We start from the raw sequence: 26,892 nt of genomic DNA, 5'->3' as shown, positions 1-26,892 counted from the left end.
AAGTGGATATTTTATATCTTTCAATTTAAAAGGTAAAGTTTGAATTCAATTATATAATTTTTAAATTAACTAATAAAAAATTATTGTAACTCTTTGTAAAATAACATATAATTTTAAAATTAAATGAAATATTTGGGTGAGATTAAATTTAGAATTTAAAATTATTTAATTTTTATTTAATATTATTTTTATACAATTAATACTTTTTAAGAAAATGCACATTAATTTTCATGGTATTTCTATGTATTTAAGCTTTTTCTTATTTTATTTATTTATTTTAATGGTTTGGGTTAGAAAAATATATTTATGAAGAGAATCAAATATTAATATTCATTGAGTAGGACAACCAGTAAAGTTTGATGGAGTGTGTGTTTTTACTGGTACGCATAGAAGTTAGATTTTTATATTTGGCATGTATTTTTATTAATTTTTGAAATTGTAAATATAAAAATTAATTTTTAGGTATTTGTGTAGAAATTCCTTTTATTTAGTATCCTAAAATAAAATTTGAAATGGGATCCCTTAGAGAATAAATGGCCTTGGGCTTAATTACTTAAAGAATGGATTTCCATACCCGACCCATTTTCTCCCGTTTATTATACTTTCCCTCGCTTTCTCACTAAAGCAAAAGCCAACAGACCTCAAAATCCCGCCAAAACGCCATCCATGAATCGAAGCGCCAACACCAGGAAACGGCCGCCACCAGCGACACCACAACCGCCACCAGCAGCAAAGCATAAAGCCACCACGCCATCAACAACCGTAGACGAAGAATTCGTAGACGAAGATGTTTTCCTTGACGAAACCCTCATTGCCGAGGACGAAGAGAATCTCATTCTCCGTGATCTCGAGAAACACGAGGCTCTGGCTTCTCGCTTATCCAGATGGGCCCGGCCCCCACTTTCTCATGCCTATCTGTCACAATCTCAGAGTATAAGTGAGTAGCAGCAGCAGTAGCTTTTTAATTTTGTTTGTTTGTCTGTTTTCTTTTTTTTTAAATTCGATTGATTTATCATTGTAATATGTGTTTTTTTTTCAGTATTCCAGCAATTGGAGATTGATTATGTGATTGGAGAGAGTAATAGAGAACTCTTGCCTGATAGGTCTGGCCCTGCTGCTATTATCAGAATTTTCGGTGTCACAAGGGAAGGTTAGTTGGGTCTTTGTTATGTTAGTAAAAGAAAATTAAACCTTTTTTAAGACTTTAGGTCAGTGTATTTACTTCCTCAATTTACACCACGTTTTGTATAGTTTATTAAATTTTTATTTGACAAGAATCCGTTAACTTTGAATTTCTAATGTCTCAATCTCCTGGAATTATTCTCAATTGGTGCCCGTTACCATATATTAACTTCAATACAATTATATAAAATAAAAAGTTGTTGTAGTTTTTACTTTATATGAATTTGTTAAAATGGATGTGTATTCATTTTCTCTTGTTAGGACATAGCGTTTGCTGCAATGTCCATGGATTTGAGCCATATTTTTATATAAGTTGCCCTTCTGGAATGGGCCCTGATGACATTTCTAGTTTCCAACAGATCCTTGAGGTATTTACTTCTACCACCTTGTTACTTATATATGTAAAGGTTATACAAATATGTGCATGCATATATGTAACTTTGTGTATTGCAACATGACCAAATACTTGCTTTAATATTCTCAAGAAGTATCGTCTTTGTTTGTGGTGCTTAAGGGGAGGATGAGGGAGGTAAATAGGAGCAGTAAAGTGCCAAAATTTATTCGGAGAATAGAAGTGGTGCAAAAAAGGAGCATTATGTATTACCAGCAGCAAGAATCACATCCTTTTTTGAAGATTGTAGTTGCATTGCCAACAGTGGTTGCCAGCTGTCGTGGTAAACATCTTGAAATTTTTATGTTGCCATTTGCTTCTTTTGTTCCCCTTCTTTTATTTTGCTTGCATTCACTCAAATTACTTTTAAAGTTGCATTCACTCAAATTACTTTTAAAGTTGCATTCACTCAATACTTCAGCTCGTTCCCAATTATTTGCAGGTATTCTTGACAAAGGCATACACATAGATGGCCTTGGTATGAAGAGCTTCATGACATATGAAAGCAATGTTCTCTTCGCTCTCCGCTTCATGATTGATTGCAATGTTGTTGGTGGAAATTGGATTGAAGTGCCTGCTGGAAAATATAAGAAAACATTAAAGAACTTGTCCTATTGTCAATTAGAGTTTGATTGCCTGTATCCTTATGCATGGAGATCATTATGCCTCCCCTAGAGTATTATTATGTTCGATCATCTGTAAACTTTATAGTATAAAACTCCTTAACCATTGTTTCAGGTTTTCAGAATTGATCAGCCATGCCCCAGAAGGGGAATTCTCAAAAATGGCCCCATTTCGCATATTGAGTTTTGACATTGAGTGTGCTGGTCGAAAGGGTCATTTTCCTGAGCCTTCCCATGATCCTGTTATTCAGGTTTACTCCTAGTTGCAACTTTATGTTGTATCTTAATCAATCCTTCTGTTTGGTAGATGATAGCTGTTTCTTTCCACCACTGTTAAAATTAAACTGTTCTTCATTCTAGGTGGCCAATTTAGTAACTTTGCAAGGAGAGGACAAGCCATTTATTCGTAATGTTATGACCTTAAACTCGTGCTCTCCAATTGTTGGTGTGGATGTGATGTCATTTGACACAGAGAGAAAAGTCCTCCTGGCTTGGAGGGTATTAAACTTGCCTTTTCATCTAACCTTTTGTTTTATTCTACAAATTACTGGTCCTGTACTTCTGAGGCATTTTATTATTTGAAGAGAAACTTGTCAGTATAAGTGCGCTAATTTTCCACAATTTTCTTTTAATATGTTAATAATTGTTTGTTATAGCTACAACTGCAGTAGCTTGTTAAATTTGGAGGGAATTTGCTTATATATTTATTACGCACCCATCAGATACAAGATAACATGCGGTTTATTTAATGGAATAACTGTTCTAAGCAAAAAAATGGAGCAAAACTAAATGAAATAGAAATGTAAATATCTAATCGAATTTAAGTCAGTTATCTTTTTGTCTTCCTCAGTTTTCTTAATGAATTTGGTTTGTCATTATCGTACCGCCTCATGTATATAGTTAAATAATAGGTGTTCTGTCCTTATGGAGGATCATTTTCAGCGTGGGCAGCTATAAGAGTTCTAGCTATCTGTATTTAATCAAAGGGGATGGAATCATCTTTTGAGTGTGAAATGCGAGCGCTAAATGCTTGTTTCAGAAAATGATGTTTTGCACTATTTGTGAGCATGGAGATCAAACTAACTAAATTGGCAGTTTACTCTTCAATTTTGCATTTAAAACTGTTTTGAACAAACTCTCCATTTCTTATTTTTGCATGGAAACTACAGTTGAAACACCTGGCTCATGAATGCACCAAAATCACTTCGTTCTATATGTTTAGAAGGCAATTTGAACTGAAAGGTGCAAATTAAAGTTACCTTTTATTGTTACATCTGTAACTCTAGCATTCTGGTATCACAACTGTAATTTCAGGTGATAAAATTGTTTATATATCATTTTCTTGATCATACTTGCTGTATAAAGAGTATTCTAAGTTTCATGTGATGAGGAATTTTAGTGCATTTTATGTTATAGTAAGGAGTTCTTGGATGCAGGATTTTATCCGTGAAGTGGATCCAGATATTATAATTGGATATAATATCTGCAAATTTGACTTGCCATACCTCATTGAGGTAATTAGATATTACCTTTGTTCTCCTTGTGCATTTTCTATTGGAAACTTAACTTGTTTTACAGCCTTTTCCTGTGAGAGGTTCTCTAATTGAAAATCTCATTCAAGTTTATGTAGTTAGAAATGCCTTTTTCTTTTCCTGTTATTTTTGGCATTTTCCATTTATTATAATTGAGTATATCTGACATGCTATTTTTTTCTTCATTTATAGAGAGCTGAAACTTTGGGAATAGCAGAATTTCCTGTTTTAGGCCGTGTTAGGAATAGCAGGGTTCGGGTAAAAGATACAACTTTTTCTTCAAGGTATCTTATGTTTACTAGTTGTACTATTCCTTTTGCATTTTTGTATCTACTAAAATATCTAATTCTGTTGGAAAAAAATGACAAACTATTAAGTAGTTTAGCGTTTTTCTTGTAGGTGGTTGTTTTCTTTTTTACATTCAATACCTGAGCATTTAATTCTTAATCATAGTAGTACCATTTCAGTATTATTATTAGAATCATGTAAATGCAATGCCTTTGATTTGTTTTTCCTATTTGTATATGCCTAGAAAATATTCTTTCTGCAGAATATGTTTTACAAAATTTTGTTCATAACCAGTTAATGCAAGGATGGAACTATAACTGGTTAGAAATTTCAATAATTTTTTGATGTATGTGGAGACAGGAGAGGATTAAGGTGATTATATGCTTAATCTTATGAAGGCTTTTGGCATTTACCTTTTGAGATGCTGGCGCTTCAATTACCTTAGTTGTAGCAATTCATAGATACTTGATTAGTTAGTGCGAAGGTTTTCATGAATTATAACTAGGTACCTTGCTCTAGCCTTGTTAGTTACCTTGTAACATCCCTTTAAACTAGTCTATACTGTCTATAGACTATAAGTAATCTTCATGTTGGTATTTAGGTGGAATCTTATGTTCTCATTTGCCCTGCTCTGTTTATTCTGCATTTTATTTCACCCACTGCAAATCTTTGCAACATCTGTATGGTTTCAGTATGTGCATCAAGGTTCTATATGATCTTGTCATTAGTGTCCTCTGCACCTGCCTTTATTTATTTATTTATTTATTTATTTTCAATTTCTTAATGCTAGCATCATAAGTGAATATCTTAACTTGGAAAAGGAGCATTTCCTCTTTTATAACATTGCAGTTCTTATATAACACTGGTGTTGCAGTTGGCCAACCAAAAGCCAAAGCCATTTGGTAGTGAGGCCGAAAACATAAATATAGCATTAACTTCATTTGTTTATGCTTTCATGAGATATGTCTTTGATGCATGTTTGAACCTATCTGTCTGTTATATAAATGGATTAGCACTAGGCCTCACTAACACATAGCAACAAACCTATTATAACAGAACGGGAAACTCATTAGATCAGGTCCATATACACATGTTAAAATGTGAGGACTGGTGAAAATATAGGATGTGGGTTGAAATCCAACACAATATAAATGCTCATGCAAAAATAAAAATGTTTTAACTTTGAGTCTTCTTCGTGTCTTAATGTTTGTTTACTGAATTAATGAATTATCTTCTAAAAACTAGCTTGAACCAGATCATCTTGTCTTTAATTCTCTTTACTTAAACTAAATGGTTTAATTCTTCTTGAAGATAATTTTCAATCCTTTTTTTTTGTTCTTAACATTCTAGCGGATCAAAGCTTTTGGCATGATTACTACTTTCCACCTAATTCCATGATAACAGTTTCTGCCTTCTGCAATTGGAGTGTATATTTGATGTTCTTTCTTTATATTTACTGATGAAACATTTTTCTCTCTCGCATGTGCTTGCAACTTTCTTATTGTTCAATGCATGGTAGATCATAATCTCTATACCATTTCAATACCTTTTGACTGCAACTTCTATTTGATGGAAAGGTTGGCCATTTAAACCTTTTTGGTGTTACAGACAGTACGGAACGAGGGAAAGTAAAGAAGTTACATTGGAAGGGAGAGTTCAATTTGATTTGCTTCAGGTTTTGTGAGAATAATATCTTTACTTTGTGTGATTGTGTTATTGGTTTTATGAGATCAAATATATTCATATGTTGTATTGTTTTTTATGTAGGCCATGCAACGTGATTATAAATTAAGTTCTTACTCTTTAAATTCCGTCTCAGCACACTTTCTCTCTGAGCAGGTAACATTCAGGATTTTATTTTCAGATAGTGCATTCAGTCTTTCTTCTTGAAGGGTGAAAACATATATGGTGTGCTTAATCATATGTTATATACATTAACATACTCTACCCAGGCACAATTTCATATCTTGTCTTCCTACAATACAGTGAGATCTTTTCTGTTTGCTTTTGATAATTATTTGTCCACTATGTATCCTTGAGTATGCACGTTTTTAGCACTTGTTTTTAAGACTGCCAACAAAGGCGTTGATTGCAGTGCAAACAAGACAATTTTTTTTTTCTAAGTGTTCATTTGCACATATTGCTATTGTAGCTCTTTTTTAGCTTGTACTTGCATTTACCTTAATCTTCTTCATTTTTATTATGGGAAATTAAAATTTGGTGTTAATGTCACACCATTTGTTTTGTGTAGAAAGAAGACGTGCACCATTCAATAATATCTGATCTTCAGAACGGGAATGCAGAAACTAGGAGGCGGCTTGCTGTATATTGTTTGAAGGTGCATGGTTTAGTTTATGTTCTATTTTCCTTCTTATCACCTTTTCCTACTTGCTTTTTGGAATGTCATGCATAATGCTGACATCCTCTTCTGATTTAACTGTACTGAATGCTATATTGCCTCTTTGTGAAATGAATTTGTGGAAAGGTAAATCTTAGCAGAGACTGCAAATAGACAAATTCTTTCTTGACATAGTACATAAACTTGACGTAATGAAACTGACAATGCCTGCTACTTGTTCATTACTCTGCAAGTATTGATCAATTGTCATGTTTAATATGGCAAACTACTTATCTTTTTGAAAACGCAGGATGCTTATCTCCCACAGCGGCTCTTGGACAAGTTGATGTACATTTACAACTATGTAGAAATGGCTCGTGTTACCGGAGTCCCGATGTCTTTCCTTCTCTCCAGGGGCCAAAGTATTAAGGTTACTAAAAGTGACATTACACATGAGTCATTGAATGATTTTTCAGTTAGTCGACCTAATAAAATTTAGGATATTAACCTCCTGTATTCAGGTGCTTTCTCAACTCTTGAGGAAGGCTAAGCAGAAGAACCTTGTTATTCCTAATGTCAAACAGGCAGGATCTGAACAAGGATCATATGAAGGCGCCACTGTGAGTTAATATATTACATTTCCTTCTTACTGTCTTAAATATTACAGCAACTTTGAGCAGATTATATTCATATGTCTACCTGGCTTTCTTATAATTCAAACTTATCATGCTAAAAGAATGTAAAATTGTTCATATGTCTAGGAGGTTACAGATCAGTTATTATTGATTGCTATACTGTAAGGATTCACAAAAGCTACTGCTTTAGAATATGTAAAAAGCGAATGTTTATGATTGATTGAAGCTTGAATTTTATTGCAGTTGATGAAATTTGTTTCACTTGGTTAAATGATATTCTGGGATTTGTATCTTTCCTTTATTTTTGTCTTTATACCCGCCCTTTCAACCCTCTCTTGAAGGGAGTTGAAGGCAACTACATCAACTCATTTTCAAAACTTTCCAGTTCATAAGGATTCTTATTTGCTATTACTTTTGGAACGTCTGGTTTTGCTTATATATTTTACTGTAGTGGGAATCATTCTCTCATATCCAACTGGAAAGTATATTGATCGTGAGTCTTTTAAATGCCTTCTCTTTTTTGTTCTTTTTCTTTTTTCCCTTAAGTAGCAGAAGTTGTGTAATAATGTGCAGATTCAGTGGTAACCATGATTATTTTATTTGGGGATTTGCCCTCATGTAACGTTGTAGTTGCTTGGATGACTTGTGTGCCTGGGATGGATGTAATTTTTGTAGACCACCGTGACAGTGCAGTTTGCTTATATATTTTACCGTAGTGGGAATCATTCTCTCATATCCAACTGGAGAGTATATTGATTGTGAGTTTTTTTGAATGCCTTTTCTTTTTTGTTCTTTTTCTTTTTTCCCTTAAGTAGCAGAAATAGTGTAATTATGTGCAGATTCAGTTGTAACCATGATTATTTTATTTGGGGATTTGCCCTCCTCATGTAACAATGTAGTTGCTTGGATGACTTGTGTGCCTGGGATGGATGTAATTTTTGTAGGCCACCTTGACAGTGCAGTGGATGTTAGAAGTTATAACAGTTATGATCAAGCATATTAAGGCTGAAATTAGTGCTTCTAATGATAGCCTATTCATTATGGAAGATTTTGATGAGATGATTTTTATCTCATTTAGATTCTGTCTTGGTATCTGCACCTTACTTTTCCCTTGGAGTTGAAATATATCTAACGGCTTTTGCATCTTATAAATGTTAGGTTTTGGAGGCCAATGCAGGGTTTTATGAAAAACCAATTGCGACATTGGATTTTGCATCTCTATATCCTTCAATAATGATGGCATATAATCTATGTTACTGCACTTTGGTAATCATTATGATCATTGATTCTATCTGCTGCCACAGTGACCATAGTTTGTCTCCTAAGGCGGAATTGTTTTTCTGTTTGTAAATGAGATGCTATTTGTGCAAGATATTTAATTTTATTCTCATTTGTGAAGGTGACTCCTGAAGATGTTCGTAAACTGAACCTGCCACCTGAATGTGTCAACAAAACACCATCTGGTGAAACATTTGTCAAACCAAATTTGCAAAAGGTTAATTCGTTATTTCTGATGTACATTCTTTTCTTTTTGGAGGCCCTCTGTCGCCCCATACCCTTAATCTCAAAAAAAAGAAAAAAAGAAAAAAGAAAAAAAGAAGTTTTTATTACTTGAACACAAAAATTTGTAAGCTTGAATGAAACTGAAACTCTAGAAGACTGAGGTTTATAATTGATAGAAATACACTTTCAGGGAATTCTACCTGAAATTCTTGAAGAACTATTAGCTGCTCGTAGAAGAGCAAAAGCAGATTTAAAGGTAATTAGCTTATTCTTTCTAATTTTGTTTTGGATAGGACTTGTGCTTGGCTTCTTTATAATTTTATTGAACATTTATCCCTATTGCACCTTTGTGGCCACTTCTTACTATCTGCTTTCTATGTTACTGCTAGGCTTATGCCTTCTTCTGATTTTATCTACTTTCAGGAAGCCAAGGATCCACTAGAGAAGGCTGTTCTAGATGGGCGGCAACTGGCCTTAAAGGTAAGCCTTTATATCTCATCAATCTATAGATGCTTCAGGATAGATACATTTTCTCATTGGATTATAGACAGCTCTCTGATTTCTTTTCTTATCACAGGTCAGTGCAAACTCTGTATATGGATTCACAGGAGCTACAGTTGGTCAATTGCCATGTTTAGAGATATCATCAAGTGTCACAAGCTATGGTATTCACAAAAGTTTTTCCTGTCTATACATTTTCTTTTCAAAAGCAATCTAGTGTTTCTATACCATGTGATCTAACATGTCACTTGTTAAGGTCGACAAATGATTGAACACACCAAAAAACTTGTAGAAGACAAATTTACCATTATGGGAGGCTATGAGCACAATGCAGAGGTATGTCACTTGCAACTGAACTGGGGTAATGTGATTTAGTATCTTGTATCAGATAGTGTTGGTTTGAAATAGTCATGAGGTGTCTCTCTTTGTTTTATGATTATGGTTCCAGGTCTAGTTGATCCTCTCTATTGGTTAATATCTGTCTTATTCAATTCTGTCGCTGTTGTGTCCTTGTGCTTGCCAAAACTAAGAAAACAAATATTATGTTGCCTTAGCACCTTTTTATACATTCTGTGGACCTTTGCTGGTAGTTACCTGAAATTTTAATGCATATTGTGTAAACCTTCCCTGAATTAGTGGAAGTGCTTGAAGCTCTGAAAAATGGAATCCTAGTGTTTCATGTCCTTATTTATACTCTTTAATCATCGGTGTTGAACTTTTTAGTTATCCTCTTCCTTCTCCTACACCATTAAACACTTCAAGAAATTGCGCTGGCACTATAATTTCCATCCTAGCATTTGCTCTTTGAAGTTTGTGATTGGAGAAATTGGTGGAGCACTTGGCTCAATTTATTAGTATGTTTGACAAAAGAGCTTGATCATTTCCCATTCTCCTCCTTCCCTCCCCTACACTCCTGTCGGCCCCCTCCTCTGTTTCTTTAGTATTCTCTATTTCACCTTTTCAATTAGTCTTTTATTTTATTAATATTCTATGTATCTGGCTTGAGTTCAATATGAGTCGATGTCAGAGCCCTTGTCTGTATTTTCGTTTTAGAATAGCTTGATCTGATCATAGTGGTGATTTTAGGTTATATATGGGGACACAGATTCAGTTATGGTTCAATTTGGTGTGCCTACTGTGCCAGAAGCAATGAAGCTAGGAAGAGAAGCTGCTGAATATATCAGTGGAACTTTCATAAAAGTAAGTTTGATACTGTTTTCATATTATGGATTTTTTTTGAATTTATTGTTTGATAAGTTCGTTGCAAATACAATTTTTAAAGTAAACTGGGAGAGAACGTGTTGAACATTTGAAATTATGCAACTAAGAAGCGTTAAATGGTTAACCTGACTTGTCATTTTCAATTGCTAATTAACTGAATCTACTCGAAGACTTCCAAAACAGAGAGGAGAAGTTGAATTTCACAAATTAAGAAATCTTCTTTTTTTTCTTAAAAAAAAAAAATAATGTCGTATCTCTGAGTTTCATTAGAAACAGTCCTCTCTCTCTCTGTCTCTGTATCTGTCTCTGTCTCTCTCTCTCTGCCATGCGCGCACGTGGACAGTCACATGCTTGCTTACTCACGTGCACACATTTTTTTTTTCTTATTGTTTAAAATGGTTTCTGTGGCTTAAGTTATAACTTTCTTATTCTGAAAAGAAAGACATGAACTGAACTTCATTTTCCTGTTATTTTCCTTAGGAATTCATTTTCTACACCTGAAATGCTATATTTTGACTCCAACATATTTGCACTTATTTGAATGAGTCATGCTTCCAGCGCGCCAACATGTGTGACCAAAAATAACTGAATTTCCTGGCAAATTAGTGTTAGCATTGATCTTTATTAGAGCAGGTTATAAACCATATCATGGGACATCAGTTAGAATGGGGCTTTGTGGTAATTTACTTGTCTAGTTGGGTAGGGCGGGTTTCATGAAGTAGAGGGATTCCAGTTCAGCAATAGTGGGAAAAAGGAAGTGGGAAGTCTTACTATACAGTTTTTTGAACTTGGTTTCAATTAGCTATCATACTAACTTTGTTTTGAATATGAGATGCCAGCAATGTTTAGTGGACTTGAATGCTAACTTTGATTCTAGTATCTGAAGTCTCTGAATTTTTTCATTCAAATTTTTAACCTTTTTTTTCCTCTTTATCCTTTTAATTTTCTTGGACATTTTCAATGACTTACTTTTATTCATGTGGTTTTATTTGTGGCCTGTTTGCATGTGAAGCCCATCAAGCTAGAGTTTGAAAAGGTTTATTATCCATATTTGTTGATTAGCAAGAAGAGATATGCTGGTTTATACTGGACAAATTCAGACAAATTTGACAAAATGGATACTAAAGGTGAACAGTCAACTTTTCAACCATTTGACTATCTGGGCCTGTTTAGGATTGTTGTTGGGTATTAAAAAAGTAGCTTCTTAATTTTAAAAATTATGAAATTTAATATTTTTTAATTGTTTATTAACTGCTTTTGGAAAAAACATCAATTTTCCTGTCTTTCTCCAAAAGTAATTCTCAAAACTAAAAAGAAGAAAAACAGAAAGTTTTTTTTTCTTTTTTTTCTAAAAGCACTTTTGCCCACTTCAATCCCAAAGGGGGGCTAATATATTAATTGAGAGTTGTTTATTAATTTGCTCCAGTCATGGGCAGGCATTGAAACAGTTCGAAGAGACAACTGTTTATTGGTTAAAAATCTGGTAACTGAGTGCCTTCACAAGATATTGATCGACAGAGATGTGCCTGGTGCAGTTCAGTATGTCAAGAATACCATTTCTGATCTTCTCATGAACCGCATGGATTTGTCACTTCTGGTTATTACTAAGGTGGGATATTGTATTGCCGAGACGGTTTCAGTTCTGGGTCTTGGTTTGCTATTGTTCTTAAACTTCTTTCTATAAGCATCCATAAATCTTGTGTCACAACACAAATATTATACCTGTACTAAGTTACTTCATTTATCAGGGTCTAACAAAGACGGGAGATGACTATGAAGTAAAGGCAGCTCATGTTGAACTTGCTGAGCGCATGCGCAAGGTTCTTAATTGATTTAATTATCAATTTTGTATATAAATTTACATTTCCATTTGTTTTTCTTTTCAGTTTTCTTTCTTTTGAGGCTTGTTTTCTGCTATGAATTTATAGGGTAGAGTTATAATTATTTAGACTTCAAAATATACATATGTTAGAATTTAAAAGTTCACGAGGAATGGGTTTATAAAGTTGCAACTGAATTTTTTAAGTCTTAATTCTATTGGCAGGCAAACCTTGGGAATAGTATATCATTTTATTTATGCCTAAAGAAATTTAAACTGTTCATTTGGGTACAATTTATGCAATCTCTGTAAAATCCAAGTACCCTAACAATATTATTTTGATTTTTCTTTTATCTTACGTTGTTAAAATGCTAAAGAAGGTGCTTCTGTGGATTTTTAGCAAGTTGAACCCCGCCCCCTTCTTCATCATAGTTTGGCAATAGACTCGCTTGCTTTCTGGCTTGTTGGTTGGTAGCCTTTGTAATAAAACAGTTACATGTTTAACAATAGATTCTAGTGTCCATTGATGCATTAATGAATTGGGAAACTGAATTTGCGGGTTAGCTGCAATTTCATTCTCCAGGAATATGAATCATGTAATAGTAGAGACTTCCTGGCTAGGTGTGGCAAGTTAGGTTCCTAGCTTTGGCATTTTATGTTTACAGTCTTTTAGGATATTAGGAGTTAAGGTAGTTTGAGTAGTTTCTAGTTAATTAGAATTGGCTAGGCTGATAAGTTTTGGGTCTAAAATGAGTCTATTTATGCTCTGATATCTTAATGGATTACTAATTACTCTTTTAGTCAAAATTGTCATTCTAATATATTAGTTCCAAGTCCTTTCATGCTCAAGTATACTAAGTCCATATTTATGATTGTTATGATTTTATCTTTTAATAGAGAAATGGTCATAATTAGCATTTTTTAGTTATTGTGCTTGTTCAGTTGGGTGACGCTTTAGAATATTGTTCTGTTTACTTCTCCTTCAATTTCAGGAGTCAATATAGTTGTGTTCATTTCATATCTTCCTTCAGAACGTAATTATGGAATTGAATACTGAAAAAAAATAACATTCTCCTTTTATGCTACTTGATTGCATTTGTAACCGACAGTTAATGAATCAACTAAAAAACTAATGAATAAAACTACTAAGAGGCAAGGATAACTAGAAAGTTTGAGAGAACTGCAGAGCTTAATTATGGAATTGAATACTAAATACAAATAATGTTCTCCCTTTATGATAAGTCAATTACATTTATAACCGGCAGCTAATGAATCAAACTAAAAACTAATGAACTAAGCTACTAAGAGACAAGTGCTTCTCACCGTTCTGCAAGTAACTCCTCCATGTAGCTTAGCTACTGTATGTCTCAACTGGATGTTTCCGTCTTGCTATTGCTACTGTATCTGCATTTCTGTTACTTCAGTGCAGTTGACTTGAATTATTGACTTGCTACCTTGCTTAAATTCATTACAGATTAATATCTGCAGGGTAGACAATATTACAATCAGTGACATTCTTAGTATTTTGAAGCAATTCTATCTGAAATTTATTTTTGGAGGAGTGTAAATGAGAATGTTAACTTCAAATGCTTGTTTAGTTTGTGCTATAATTTTATTTTCTTTTCTTTTCTGCTAATAAAAAATGAAAAGTTTAAATTTGTTTTTTGTCAAATCTTTGGAGGAAAGACAAATTTAATGAGATTATTGTTTTGGAAGTATGTACCAAATTGCTGATTTTGATGGCTGGCTTCATGCCCCTTGTACTACAAAATCTAAGGTGATATTTGGGTGGTTTTTAATCTTTGATTTATATTCTGTTGATAAATTTAGATCTTGGAAGAAGGAACCAGATTACACTCCAAGGTTTATTTTGAGAAATGTAATTAGTTTTATTCGAGGAGGGGGGAGGGGTGGGTTTGAAATAGGTTGCACCCTATAGACCTACCAGGCAAAATTGTGAAAGTGGCAAACCACCTTAGTCCATAAGAGATGGAAAGATGACTTTTCAAATATTCCATTATACAGCAACAAAGACGCGATTCCGAACTTCTTGTTTAGCCCAACTGCTGATAATTTCAAATCATAACAAAATCTTGTTATGTTTGTGATTGACAGAGAGATGCTGCCACTGCTCCAAATGTTGGAGATCGAGTACCTTATGTCATTATAAAAGCTGCAAAAGGTGCTAAGGTAAACTTGGGTGATTCTGGTTTTTCCCCCTCCTCTCTCCAGGAAATTTCTTAAATTTTTATTGAGGTTTAATTCTAATTTATCTTCTACTTGTAATCAGGCTTATGAGAGATCTGAGGATCCTATCTACGTCCTAGAAAATAACATACCGATAGACCCTCAATATTATCTTGAGAATCAAATTAGCAAGGTTTGTTTGGTGTATGTTCGTATGGAGCCAATTTTTTTTCCTATAACATTTAAATTAAACGTGTTGACTTTGCAGCCACTTCTAAGAATTTTTGAGCCCATTTTGAAGAATGCCAGCAAAGAACTTCTCCATGGAAGTCATACAAGATCTATTTCCATCTCCACTCCTTCAAATGGTGGCATCATGAAATTTGCTAAGAAACAGCTCACTTGTGTTGGCTGCAAAGCTCTAATTAGGTGTGTTCTGTTTGCATTGCACTCCTCTTTCAGTCCTGGGCTCCCTTACCCCATTTGCCTTACACTCCTTTCTATTTCTTCAGAGTTGCTCAAGTCTTCCATAATTCTCATCCTTAAGATGTTTAAGCTTTACTCTCTGAATGATTTTTGTTAATTAGAATAACCATTATAAACTAGATTTTTTCCCTAATTACTTGAAAAGCCCATGCAGCTTTAGTTATGCCCTTTTTTTTGTCCTTTTTGTGGTGATCATTTTCATAATGCATATAGGAAGGTGACAGTTATGCCCTTCTATATTCTAATCTAACCAAGATATTCACTATTTACTATAATCACATGAAACCATGCATTTCAGTTTTCAATTTATAGTTTATACTATGCAAAGAAACAGAAAATCTTCCATTGTGCAGAGGATACATTTGAGACCACTTCTAAGATTTTGGAAATCCACTAGGTCTTTGTGTTAGATTTTGGAAATCCATTAGATCTTTACTGTCTCCTAAGCATGATATTGGGACCATTTCTGGGTTCTACATTTTATTTTGCCAGTAATGAAGGATGAGTGTTGAGTGCTAATGTTGACAAACAATTAGAATGTCAAGCAATTTTTGGAGAATATTTTTAAGTTTTAATGTGGAGGATTTTACCTAATTGTTTAGCCAAGGCCAGATATTGTAAACCATTTCCAGGGATACCTATTACTGATGCACATTGTCTTGCTGGCCATCATGTCCGAGATCCCTCCAAAAGAACCACACTGTACTTAGTATTAATAGAGTTCCATATACACGCTCAAAAGTTTTTTTTTTTTTTAATTAACTTTTCTCACTTTTCTATGTACAAAAAATAGTAAAAGACCAGCTTTTTCTCCATCTAACTGATCTTGAGGGTGCACATTGTGTTCTTCCAGTATTGTCAATTATAATTGCTTTAGGTACTGTCTTTTTTTAGACTTTCTACAAGTGAGGCATATTGAGCGTCATTTGATATGTTCTATCAAGTTCAATAGTTGTCAGTACCCTGCTCTCTTATATGGTCAGTGAACTTCTATTTCTGTTTGTTGTGTCAGACTGACAATAAAGACGAAATTCTGCATTCTCTTACACCTATAGCAACTTGGTCAGATGTCTTGCAGTATCCTTTAGAGAAAAGTTCTCTATCAAAAGGGACCTTTATCTCTTGGCATAATGTGCCTTAGCAATTGCATTTATGCAACCCTTTCTCTTTTCATGCTAAGAGCCTTTTCCTCTTGGATATGGCATTCTAGCTTTTTCTTAAGCCGTCATAGAGGTCGTTATACTTATAATTCTGTTTTGATCAGCAATTCAGATCGAACCCTCTGCTCACACTGCAAAGGAAGAGAAGCAGAGCTATACTGCAAAACAGTTTCTCAAGGTAAACATCTCTTCTGATTTTATTCTCACATGATAACTGTGTACATTGAAATGAATGAAGTCTGTTAATTGGGATGTATAAATTGCACTTTGCAGTGTCTGAGCTAGAGTTGCTATTTGGGAGGCTGTGGACACAATGCCAAGAGTGCCAAGGCTCTCTTCATCAGGATGTGCTTTGCACTAGGTTTATTCTCCTCCACCTTTAAAACCCTTGAATAAGGCTATTTTACTTAGCGTGGATTTCCTTTCCACGAATTAGATTCTCTCATTTTAAGTAAGGAAAATAAAAAAATGACAAAGAAAAGAAGAGGAATATGAGATCATGTGTTTGTGTTCAAGAGCTTGAATTTGCTCGTACTTTCCACTCTGATTTCAAATTTCCACATTTCTGTATATTTTCTTATTTTAATTACTACTGCATTTTGTTCAGTCGGGATTGCCCAATATTTTATCGAAGAAAGAAGGCGCAAAAAGACATGGCTGAAGCCAAGCGGCAGTTAGATAGATGGAACTTCTAATACTGTAACAAGGTAGAACATTACTCATCATCCCCTCTGCTGTCACTGGACCTATCAATTATTCATATTTCTGAAATATGCAAGTAGGTGATGTTTCTCAACTTGGGAAAATGCAAAATTTGCTCGTCAGAGAGGCTTTTATTGCCTCACGAACTCAATGAATCAACAGACATGGAGAAAGAGACTTAAAACATAAAAGAATACATTCTTACGATCGATCATAACTTTCAATCATCAAGAACAAGTTTGAGTAGGGTGAGTTATGGTTGGCTGGATGAGCTGGAAAAATTTGATAATGGTTCTCTTTTATGTTCAAGTAGCGGGTAAGCTTAAAAATGGTTGTAACCTCTCCTCGTGTTTGTAAATGTGGTGCTTGTTTATGTTGATCTTATGACCTCAAGATGGTCTCAAGTGCAGAAATTGTAATTTTCCATAAGTTCTGTAATTATCTTTTGTAGGTTAATCAGAGGGTTAATGACAATTAACCACTTGTTAATGACTCTTTTTCTCTCTTTCTAAAAAATTATGACCTAGAATAATCTCTCGCTGTACATCTTCCCTCTAGAAAGTAATGGCCCAAACTGTAAAAGACCATGTGTTGAAGGTATGGTTTTTGGCTTATTGAGGAATCATTATCAATTCTGCAAGCGTCTTTGCATAGATTAAAAAGAAAAAAAGAACTATTAGTTGTTTCAAAAGGAATTTATTTTAATCATTACATGTATATAAGGACAGGCAACATCGCAATAGTATTATAGTTGCAGTTTATGCATGTGTTTTAAGACAACTGATAATTGAATGTTAATTATTGTATTATGCCTTATATGTTGCCATTAAATATAGAGTTGTTTTATGTTTCCTTTGATATTCCGAGATGATGTATGTTGATATATATAATCTGGAAGTTAGGTTGAAGAACGGTGGTAACTATAAGCGGTGTGCACCCTAATAGATATATTTAATTTACTTTGCCGTTTAGTGATATATATAGGATATGGTATGGACATTAGGTGGGCCAGGGGTAGCATTACTTTTTTTTAAAAATGTATAAGGATAATCCAATATTCCTATTTTTATTTATGAGAAGTGTAAAACAGTACGAATGACCTCTTGTTTTTGGATGTTTTAATTCAAGATAATACAGTGGATGATGTACTTAAACTGAATGGTGTACCATTAAATTAGAGTCCTAATCTTAACGAGATTCAACTGAGTGGGGATCTAATATTAATGAGGTTCAATTGAGTAAGGGCCCTAATCTTAATGGCGTCCCCGTGAGGGAGTTCATAGCTGCTAGATTGAGAGTTAGGCCTATTAGGGTTGATGTACAAGGTAGGATGGGTAATGGAAAGGGTGCCACAAAATAGACAATCTAGAGGTAGAAATAGGAATCTCAGGGTAAGGCGGGATGAGTAACGAACAGGACGATAAAGCTATAACTGATGTGTATTTTTTTGCTTTTCTGAATTTGATGACGAAGAATATGTACCTAGCACAGGATTAGATGAAAGTAGTACTGAATGATTGTGATGATGTGAATGAAAGTGAGGGTAGTGATTGTGACATTGAGAATGAGGATTGGATAGTTTAAGGAGTGTATTCAATTAAAATTTTTAAAATAAGTGACACCATATATGAGTATTACAATATATATGTTTATAGGTACAAGAAGCAAATAGATAAGGATGATATATGCTGGTCAATAAACTACAGAAAATAAATATGAGCTGTATTATTTTGATATCATCTTTGGCTATTGATATCCTTAATTCTTTAATTTATTTTTTCTTAGTACCAGTAAATGAATTAAAACTAATGGATGTGACAGCCGACCATAATTTGCTAACGTAGCAGCCGGAAGTCCATATTAACCTTTTTCTTATTTACATATCACATTTTTCAATTTGTTTCTTTTTAGTTTCATATTGTTGACTAATATTAAAGAGTGCAGTTAGTAATATGAGACACAATAAAAATTGGTTGGTATAAATCTTAAAAATATAATTCTTAACATAACACATGAACAAAGCCTAAAAATTGCTTACTGAAATGCATGATTTTGCAGTAGCAAACACATTCTAAGTGCTACTAACTAAAAGAATGGTTGAACCTAAACAAGAAAGTGAAAGAGATGTGCAATAAAATAGATATGGTAAAGTACCAAAGTTGCAAAATAATATAAATCTAATCAGCAAGAGGACTGCAATAGAATCCAAAGATTAAAAAAGAAAAAAAAAAGCAAGCCTTTACCTTTAAATTCAATAAATTGCAAATACTATCTCAAGCTTTTTAACAAATTTCGACCTCTTTTGAATAGACAGAGGCAGATAAATAAACTGGACTAAAGGACGGTTAAGATCAGTCCACTTATCACACCAGAAATTAGTTATTTATCATCAAACACATCTCTATTATGCCGATACACCTCCTAAATTTCTCCCGTTGCTCTCCGTAGAGACGAGCTGTTTTAGCCATTTAGAGTCCAAGGGATGCCCTCTTGCAGAACACCATACTTTGCCTTAATAATCTGTACCCACAAATCATTTTTATTTTGAATGACACTCCAATTTAACTTTATAAAAAAGCATTATTCATAGTCCTCAAATTTTTTAACCCCAGTCCTTCCTACGACTTTGGACTACAAACAATATCCCAATTGGCTACACTCATCTTCCTTTGCTCCTTAGTGCTTTTCTAAGTAAAACTGTGACAAATCACCTCAATCTTATCACAAATGCCAAAAGGAATCCGAACTGCTTGCATAGCTTAAAAAGGAACGGTATATGAAGATGGTTTAGGCCAAAGTGACTCTACCAGCTAAGGCTTATGATTAAACGTTCCATCCAATTAGCCTATGTTGAACCTTCTCCAAAATTCCATTATAGTTGTTTCTTGTCACCCTACCATGCAAGAAAGGGCAATGCCAAGATATGAACCCAAGTTCCTGGTGACCATTACCTCGAGCTCACGTCCAACCTCTCTCTGATTTGGATTGGGAACACTATATGAGAAGAACACATTCATTTTTGGCTTTATTCACCCTCTGCCCCGAACTCATGCAAAATCTTTCCAAGACATCAATAATAATCTTAACTTGATCCATACTAGCTTTCGCAAACAGGAAAAGATTATTTACAAAGAATAAATGGGTTAGAGCTGGACCATCTCGTCCAAGCTTCAAAGTTCTCCATCTTTCTTGATGAACTTCATTACTAATTGCATGAGCAAGCCTCTTAATGTATAATACAAAATATAAGGCAAAAGCGGATCGCCTTGCCTAATACCTTGTGAAGGTTTGGAAGAAGGAGTTAATTCACCATTCTATTTGGCCTCCATAGAGTTGGAGGTTATATACTTCATAACCACATCAAATAAATAGGATGGAATTCTAGCCTCATTAAGAGTTCTCTCATAAAATCCCAAGATAACATGTCATAGGCTTTTCTAAATCCACCTTTATAGCCATCCACCCATTCTTTCCTTTTTTTCTTCTCATGGAATGCACAATTTTTTAGGTAATAATTATGTTGTCCATGATATGCCTTCCTGACACAATGCTAGTTTGCTCTAGGCCAACCATTACAGGCAGAATATTCTGCAACTGGTTAACCACCATCTTAGAGATTAGCTTCAAAATCACGTTACAAAGACTGATCGAGCAGAATTGAGTAATAAACTTAAGTCTTCAACCATTACAGTCTGGCTTAAGTCTTCCACATCTTTCTACCTAAGAAAAACTTCATGTATCAAACGACACACCAAATGCCAATATTTTTTTAAGAACACTACATGGAGCCTATCCACCCGTTGAGCTTTCAAGGGATGCATTTGGAGTAAAGCATCATGAATTTTCTTATCCAATACAGTAAGGTGCAAGCGATCCATGACATCATTATCAAACAAAGGGAACCACTCCTTCAAATAATACAGTATAACGTACAATTGGCTTAGTATAAAGATCAGAGAAGTACTTAATAGCCATGTTCTTCAAGGAGTTTTGATCCTCCGTTCATATCCCATCAGAATCTCTAAGAAACAAGATTTAATTATGCTTCCTCTTATGCATTGTACTTTTATGATAAAAGCTTGTATTACGGTCACCAAGATTTATCTAATCATTTCTTGATTTTTGAATCCAACACACTGCCTCCTGATTAAGCACTTTCTTAAATTCTTGCCTTAATCCCATATCCAGCTTCAATAAATTAGGAGTTGAGTGAGTTTCCAATGCATGCTGGATTTCTCTTAATCTCGCTAGGATTCTTCTTTTCATTTTATGAATGCTTCCAAACACATTGATATGCAAATTCTAGGCTTTAAGTGAGAAGCCATTAACCAGACTCTTAAAATCATCATTACCCTTTCACGAATTTTCCATAGAGTTCTGGAAGTCCTTGTGGAGCATCTAATAGGCCATAAATTTAAACAGCTTGGTATGCTTAACATTGCAAACATTCTGAGTATGGATTAGGATGGGGCAATGATGTAAACTCACTTTAGGCAAATTCAGGACTGATGCATTTGCATAGGACCATATCATTGCTGGTTACACAAGGCTTGATCTAACTTCTTCTTAAGACTACCCCTCACCCAGGTGAACTTCTAGCCATGAACTTCCAGATCAACCAACTCACAATCATTAAAATGAAGTAAAAAGAATGGCATTAAAATCACCTATTAACAGCCATGAGGTCTTGTAATCCATATTTAATCTAGAAATCTCATCCCATAAGACTTTCCTGCCACTCGGAACAAGGTTGCTATAAATATTTATGAAACACATACCCACCCCATATCTTCAGCAATGTGAATTTGAAATAAATTGCTTATGAATTCTAACCCTGATACTTTGATTTCCTATTTCCGAATAACACGAATCCCTCTCGAAAAACTTTCCCCCTCCTTTTGAAAAGAATAGTTAGCTTCCAACCCACTAACTCTCGGCTCCATTAAAGTAAGGATACTAGGTCTAGACATTCAAATAAAAGATTTAATTGTGCGAGATAAGCTTCTCAATGTTAGAAAGTTCTGTTATATTATTAATTATCTTAGTTAGACTGTTAAGAAAATAATCTCCTATTTCTTAGGGAGTTAGTGTTTGAAGTAGTCTAAAATTGGTTAACTTTTCATTGCGTATTTTCTGATGTTTTTGTTTTGTATGACTATTAAAAGGCCAGTTTTTCACATTCAATAAAAGGAGATCATTCTCTCTTTCTTCTGTTATTAGATTATCCTTTTCATTTGGTATCAGAGCCTCACACGAGGCCTGATTGAATTAGAAATAGCAGTTTTCTACGAGAGTGTTAATTGAAAAATGGCTACAGAAAGTTCGTTTGTGCAACCAGCTGTACCAAAGTTTGATGGGTATTATGATCATTGGGCAATGCTCATGGAGAACTTCTTGCGATCAAAAGAATACTGGAGTGTGGTGGAAATAGGAATCCCTGCAGCAGCAGAAGGAGGTGCATTGACAGAAGCGCAAAAGAAGAATATCGAAGAGCAGAAGCTGAAAGACTTAAAAGCAAAGAATTACTTGTTTCGGGCTCTAGATCGCTCTGTTCTAGAGACAATTCTCAACAAAGAAAACATCCAATTTGAGAGGTTTAGTCATAATATCTGCCAATTGTTCTTGTGTCCTGCAGTGCACCAAGTCTACCGTAGCATCCTTAGTGAGATTACGAAGAAAATGAAAACGAACATCAATGTGCTTGCTTCGACCATGCATCACTGCATTCTTTGAAAGCTTGATGGCTGAGCTGTTGTCACAGTGAATGAGTGTAGACTTATTTTGATTCTGGCCCAATTTTCCCAACACCCTTTTTAACCACATAGCTTGACAAGCACATGAAGCTGCCGCAATGAATTCTACTTCTGTAGTAGATAAACTCACTACAGGTTGTTTTTTGGATGACCACGATATAGCTCCTGAGCTCAGCAGAAAAACGTAACCTGAGGTGCTCTTCCTATGTTCCAAGTCACCAGCATAATCACTATCTGAATAAACATGAAGTTCACCATCTCCTCCCTTATTGTAGAAGATTCCAAACTCGATCGTTCCTTTCAAGTATCTTAACACTCGTTTTGCAACCTGCAACTACATTTCTGTGGGGTTTTCCATATATCTACTGATTAAATTCACCACGAACATCATGTCAAGACGTGTTGCGGTGAGATACATCAGACTACCCACAACTTGCTTGTAATAGGTTTTGTCCACCTTAACTCCACCTTCATCCTTTTTAAGCTTAACACCAGGAACAATTGGATTATGCACAAAATTGCTATTCTCCATCCCAAACCTTCGTAATATTTCTACAGCATACTTCTTTTGACTTATAAAAATTCCATTAGGCTTTTGCAACACTTCAAGACCAAGAAAATACCTCATTTTTCCGAGATCAGTCATATCAAATTCACGCTTCATGGAGTTCTTAAAATCTGCAATCATCAACTCATTATTTCCAATAAAAATGAGATCATCAACATACAAACTTACAATCAACATCCTGCCTTCTCTCTCAGATTTTATGAATAAGGTGTGCTCGTAATCACACTTCTCAAAGCCTTCCTTCAAAAAATAAGCTTCTATGCGACTGTACCATGCATGCGGTGCTTACTTCAACCCGTAAAGTGCCTTTTTTAACTTGTAGACTTTCTGATCCTTCCCCTGTTTCACATATCCACAAGGCTGCTCTACGTATACATTTTCTTTCAGCTCACCATGTAAAAATGCAGACTTCACGTCTAGTTGATAAACTGTCCAATGTTTTTGAGCTGCAAGGGCAAGGACCAAACGGATTGTCTCCATGCGCGCCACTAGTGCAAAAACTTCATTGTAATCTACTCCATGCTCTTGAGCATACCCCTTCACTACAAGTTTAGCCTTGTATTTGTTCACTTCTCCATTTTCATCATATTTAGTCTTATAAATCCACTTGACTCCCACTTTCTTTGACCCTTCAGGCAATTCCACCAAATCCCATGTACCATTCCTCTCTATTGCCTCCATTTCAACATCCATGGCATGTTTCCATTTCTCAGTCTTCACAGCATCTTTAAAGTGAATATGATCTGTTGTTGCAAACAGAAGAAAATAAGCTTCCTCGTCACCTTCAGAAAGTCCTTCTCCTGTAACATAGTCCCGCATCCATATTGGTGGCACTCTTCTTCTTTCTTCACTAGAACTTGTAGACCCTTCCTCAACTGATGAATTGGAATCGTGATTTCTTCATCATCAATATCAGAATTCATTCCAGCTTCATTATGCTCCAGTGTTGTCTCTCCATCTAAGCGATTTTCCCATTCTAAATCACATGCAATTTCAGCATCATACTTTTTATCCCAATCCCAACACTTGTCTTCTTCAAACACCACATCTCTACTGATTATAATCCTTTGTGAAATTGGATTATAAAGTCTGTATGCCTTAGACTCGTCACTAACTCCAAGCAAAACACAACTGATGCTCTTATCATCTAACTTGCTTCTCGTACTATCAAGCACATGCACATGAGAAACACAACCAAAAACTCGAAAATGTGCAACTGAAGGCTTACTTCCACTCCATGCTTCCTCTGGAACTTGATTCTTTACCACCATTGTTGGACTCCGGTTTAAGATGTGCACTGCCCAATTTACTGCTTCAGGCCAGAAAGTTTTAGGAATTTTCTTCTCTGAAAGCATGCTACGAACCATATTCATAATAGTTCTATTCTTTCGCTCTGCAATTTCGTTTTGTTGAGGCGTGTAGGCTGCTGTTAACTGTCTTTGTATGCCATTTTCATCACAAAAATTGTTGAATTCATGTGATGTAACCACCTCTATCCGTTCATAAGTTTTTAATAAAAAAACCTGATTCCTTTTCAACATGAACTTTAAATTTTTTGAAAGTAGTGAAGGCTTCAAATTTTTCTATCAAAAAATAAACCCATGTTTTTCTACTAAAATCATCAGTAAAGGTGATCAAATACCTCTTTTTGCTGTTGGAGATAGGTGTTATTGGTCCACGGATGTCAGCATGTATCAACTGTAGAACTTGTGATGCTCTCCAAGTGCTGCTTTTTCGAAAACGGATCTCCGTGTTGCTTTCCTATCAGACAATCCTTGCACAACTTTGATGGAGACATGAGTTGTGGCAGGCCATGCACCATTTCTTTTTGTTGAAGAGTCCTCAAGCCTTTAAAGTTCAAATTCCTATATCTGCAGTGCCAGAGCTGCACAAGATCTTCGGTGATTGCACTAAAACAAGTAGATGGTAAAGGCTGACACACTGCACTAAATATGAACATTCTATTTGCAGACTTCTTAATTTTTAAAATCAAGCCTCTTTCTGGATGATACACTTTGCACTTCTCATGCTGAAACAGGAAAGAAAGCCCTTTCTCCTGTAACTGTCCTACACTCAACAAGTTATTCCTCAGTTGTGGCACATAAAAAACTCCTGTAATGATCTGCACCACATCGTTCACTTTCAATCTCACATTACCCTTTCCTGCAACCACCATACTAGTATTGTCGCCTAACTTCACTGTATCACTGAAATTTTCATCAATATCAGTGAAATAGTCTTTCTTCCCACACATATGGTTGCTGCAGCCTGAATCAAGAAACCATATGTCTGTTTTGTTAGGTGCATCAACATCCACATAAGCCATCAACAACATCTCTTCTTGCAACTCTACATAATTCACCTCCTTGGCAGAACATTCCTACTGAAAATGCCCCAACTTGTGACACTTGAAGCATTCAATGGTAGATCTGTCAAATGTTTGGCTGCCTCTTCCCCTTCCCCTCTGGAGCTTCCTCTACCACGACCTTTGCCTCCAAATTGTTCTCCAGAAGAAATCTTCAAAGCCTGAATTTCTTCTAGCGAAGACTTCTTTTTCATACGCTGCTCATGCACGAGCAAGCTACTTTGCAGTTCATCAATTGACAAGAGACTTGTATCCTTAGCCTCCTCAATAGCACACACCACATAGTTAAAATCTGGAGTCATTGATCTCAGAATTTTTGCTACCACTTCACCATCTCCCTTGCTCTCCCCATTTGCCTTCATTTTGTTGACGATGGTAAGAGTTTTAGCAAAATAATCGCTGACAGATTCTCCTTGCTTCATTTTAAGAACTTCAAACTCTTTTCGTAGAGCTTGCAAATGTGACTGCTTCACCCTTGTTGCCCCTTGATGTTTTTGCCTCATCGAATCACATATGCTCTTAGATGTTTCTTAGATTTTTAAATCTATAAAAACTTAATGAAATAAGACGCATACACCCGCATTACGGCATGAGGATATCGTCCTCTCTCTATCCATCATCCTCCATATCTTATGTTCCCTCAAATTCCTCATCATCTTCATCATTGTCCTCATCCTCATCTGAAAATTCAAACTCCTCTCAATACCATAGTCAATCTTGCAGCCATCCACAGGTTCACTTCCCTCAAAAGTGTCTAGCGGTCTATCAATCTCAATCACACTATTTTTACGACGGTCCATTCTAGCCTTGTCATGCTTTTAAGAAATAGAGCTAGAGAGCTTATTACTTCTCAAGTCCCGACATTCAGTAAAATGGACATTTGTATGTTTGTTTTAGTCAAAGGTAGTTGTGTTTAGGATATAGGATATATCTTTGGTTTTGATAGCTAGGGCAGTCACATCTTTACTTGAGGATGCATGGTTTTGCATGGCGGCAAAGGGCTTGATTTTAAGTTTTTATGGACCATGTGGAGTTTTGGAAGGCCGATTTGTTACATTACTGAGGTGTTGCCTTTTTAGGGAATCCGAGGTGTTTTTGGGCCTGGTCTTAGGGCCAGAGGGTTGGCTAGGTTATTTGCTAGAATTTTGGTGCACTCTAGATCTAGGTTGAATATCCCTAATAAAAGGATTCATATCTTCATCAATTCTTTAATTTTCGCACTTTTCCAGCTTTGCCAAAATATCATATCGAGATCCAAGTCTACTATCCTTTCCTTTTTAGGGACCATTACAATATGAGGCATTACCTTCCTTCAACCTTGATTTCCTTCTTTCTTGGCAACTACCATCCAGGGACTAAAATTTGTCATTGTTCTCTCCTTCTGTCCTAACGGCAGTGCTGTATCAGAAGGTTGCTCTTTATCTTCCTCCCTACTCAGTTTAGTTGGACAACTAGTCATGACATGACCAAAACATCCCACATTCAAAATAGATGCGAGGCAATCCCTTATATTCGACCAATTGCATTCTGCCATCTATTTTGAATTTTGATATCAGAGGTTTTCCTAGATCAAGTTCCACTACGTTCCTTGCAAAACGCCCCCTTTTCATGGTCTCTGTGTTCTAATCAATACGCATC

At 35.2% G+C, this 26,892-nt stretch overlaps 2 protein-coding genes across 3 annotated transcripts; one reads left to right on the top strand and one right to left on the bottom strand.

Annotated features, from left to right (window-relative positions):
- Positions 1–564: 564 nt before the first annotated feature.
- Positions 565–17,202, top strand: LOC8277728 (DNA polymerase delta catalytic subunit). 2 transcript variants are annotated; one of them, XM_048377066.1, is made up of 31 exons: positions 566–937; positions 1,040–1,150; positions 1,444–1,550; positions 1,697–1,856; positions 2,016–2,211; positions 2,312–2,447; positions 2,557–2,694; positions 3,633–3,710; positions 3,921–4,012; positions 5,625–5,691; positions 5,784–5,855; positions 6,268–6,354; positions 6,665–6,784; positions 6,876–6,974; positions 8,148–8,255; positions 8,389–8,484; positions 8,683–8,748; positions 8,916–8,972; positions 9,070–9,157; positions 9,250–9,329; positions 10,080–10,193; positions 11,227–11,341; positions 11,651–11,823; positions 11,963–12,034; positions 14,149–14,223; positions 14,324–14,413; positions 14,489–14,649; positions 15,971–16,044; positions 16,140–16,227; positions 16,474–16,573; positions 16,649–17,202. In XM_048377066.1, exons 1-30 carry the CDS (start codon positions 667–669, stop codon positions 16,559–16,561), a joined length of 3,279 nt encoding a protein of 1,092 aa, XP_048233023.1. In that variant the 5' UTR covers positions 566–666; the 3' UTR covers positions 16,562–16,573; positions 16,649–17,202. The 2 variants fall into 2 exon arrangements, with proteins under 2 accessions (XP_048233024.1, XP_048233023.1); XM_048377067.1 differs by having other exon boundaries at positions 565–937; positions 16,474–17,202.
- Positions 17,203–25,247: 8,045 nt separating this feature from the next.
- On the bottom strand, positions 25,248–25,757 carry LOC107260974. Its single transcript, XM_015717200.2, has one exon. The coding sequence runs from the start codon at positions 25,755–25,757 to the stop codon at positions 25,248–25,250; it is 510 nt and encodes a 169-aa protein (XP_015572686.2).
- Between the last annotated feature and the right edge of the window lie 1,135 nt (positions 25,758–26,892).

Source organism: Ricinus communis, chromosome 7 (assembly GCF_019578655.1).
Source record: "Ricinus communis isolate WT05 ecotype wild-type chromosome 7, ASM1957865v1, whole genome shotgun sequence".
NCBI lineage: Eukaryota > Viridiplantae > Streptophyta > Magnoliopsida > Malpighiales > Euphorbiaceae > Ricinus > Ricinus communis.
This window is presented reverse-complemented; position numbering and strand designations above follow the sequence as displayed.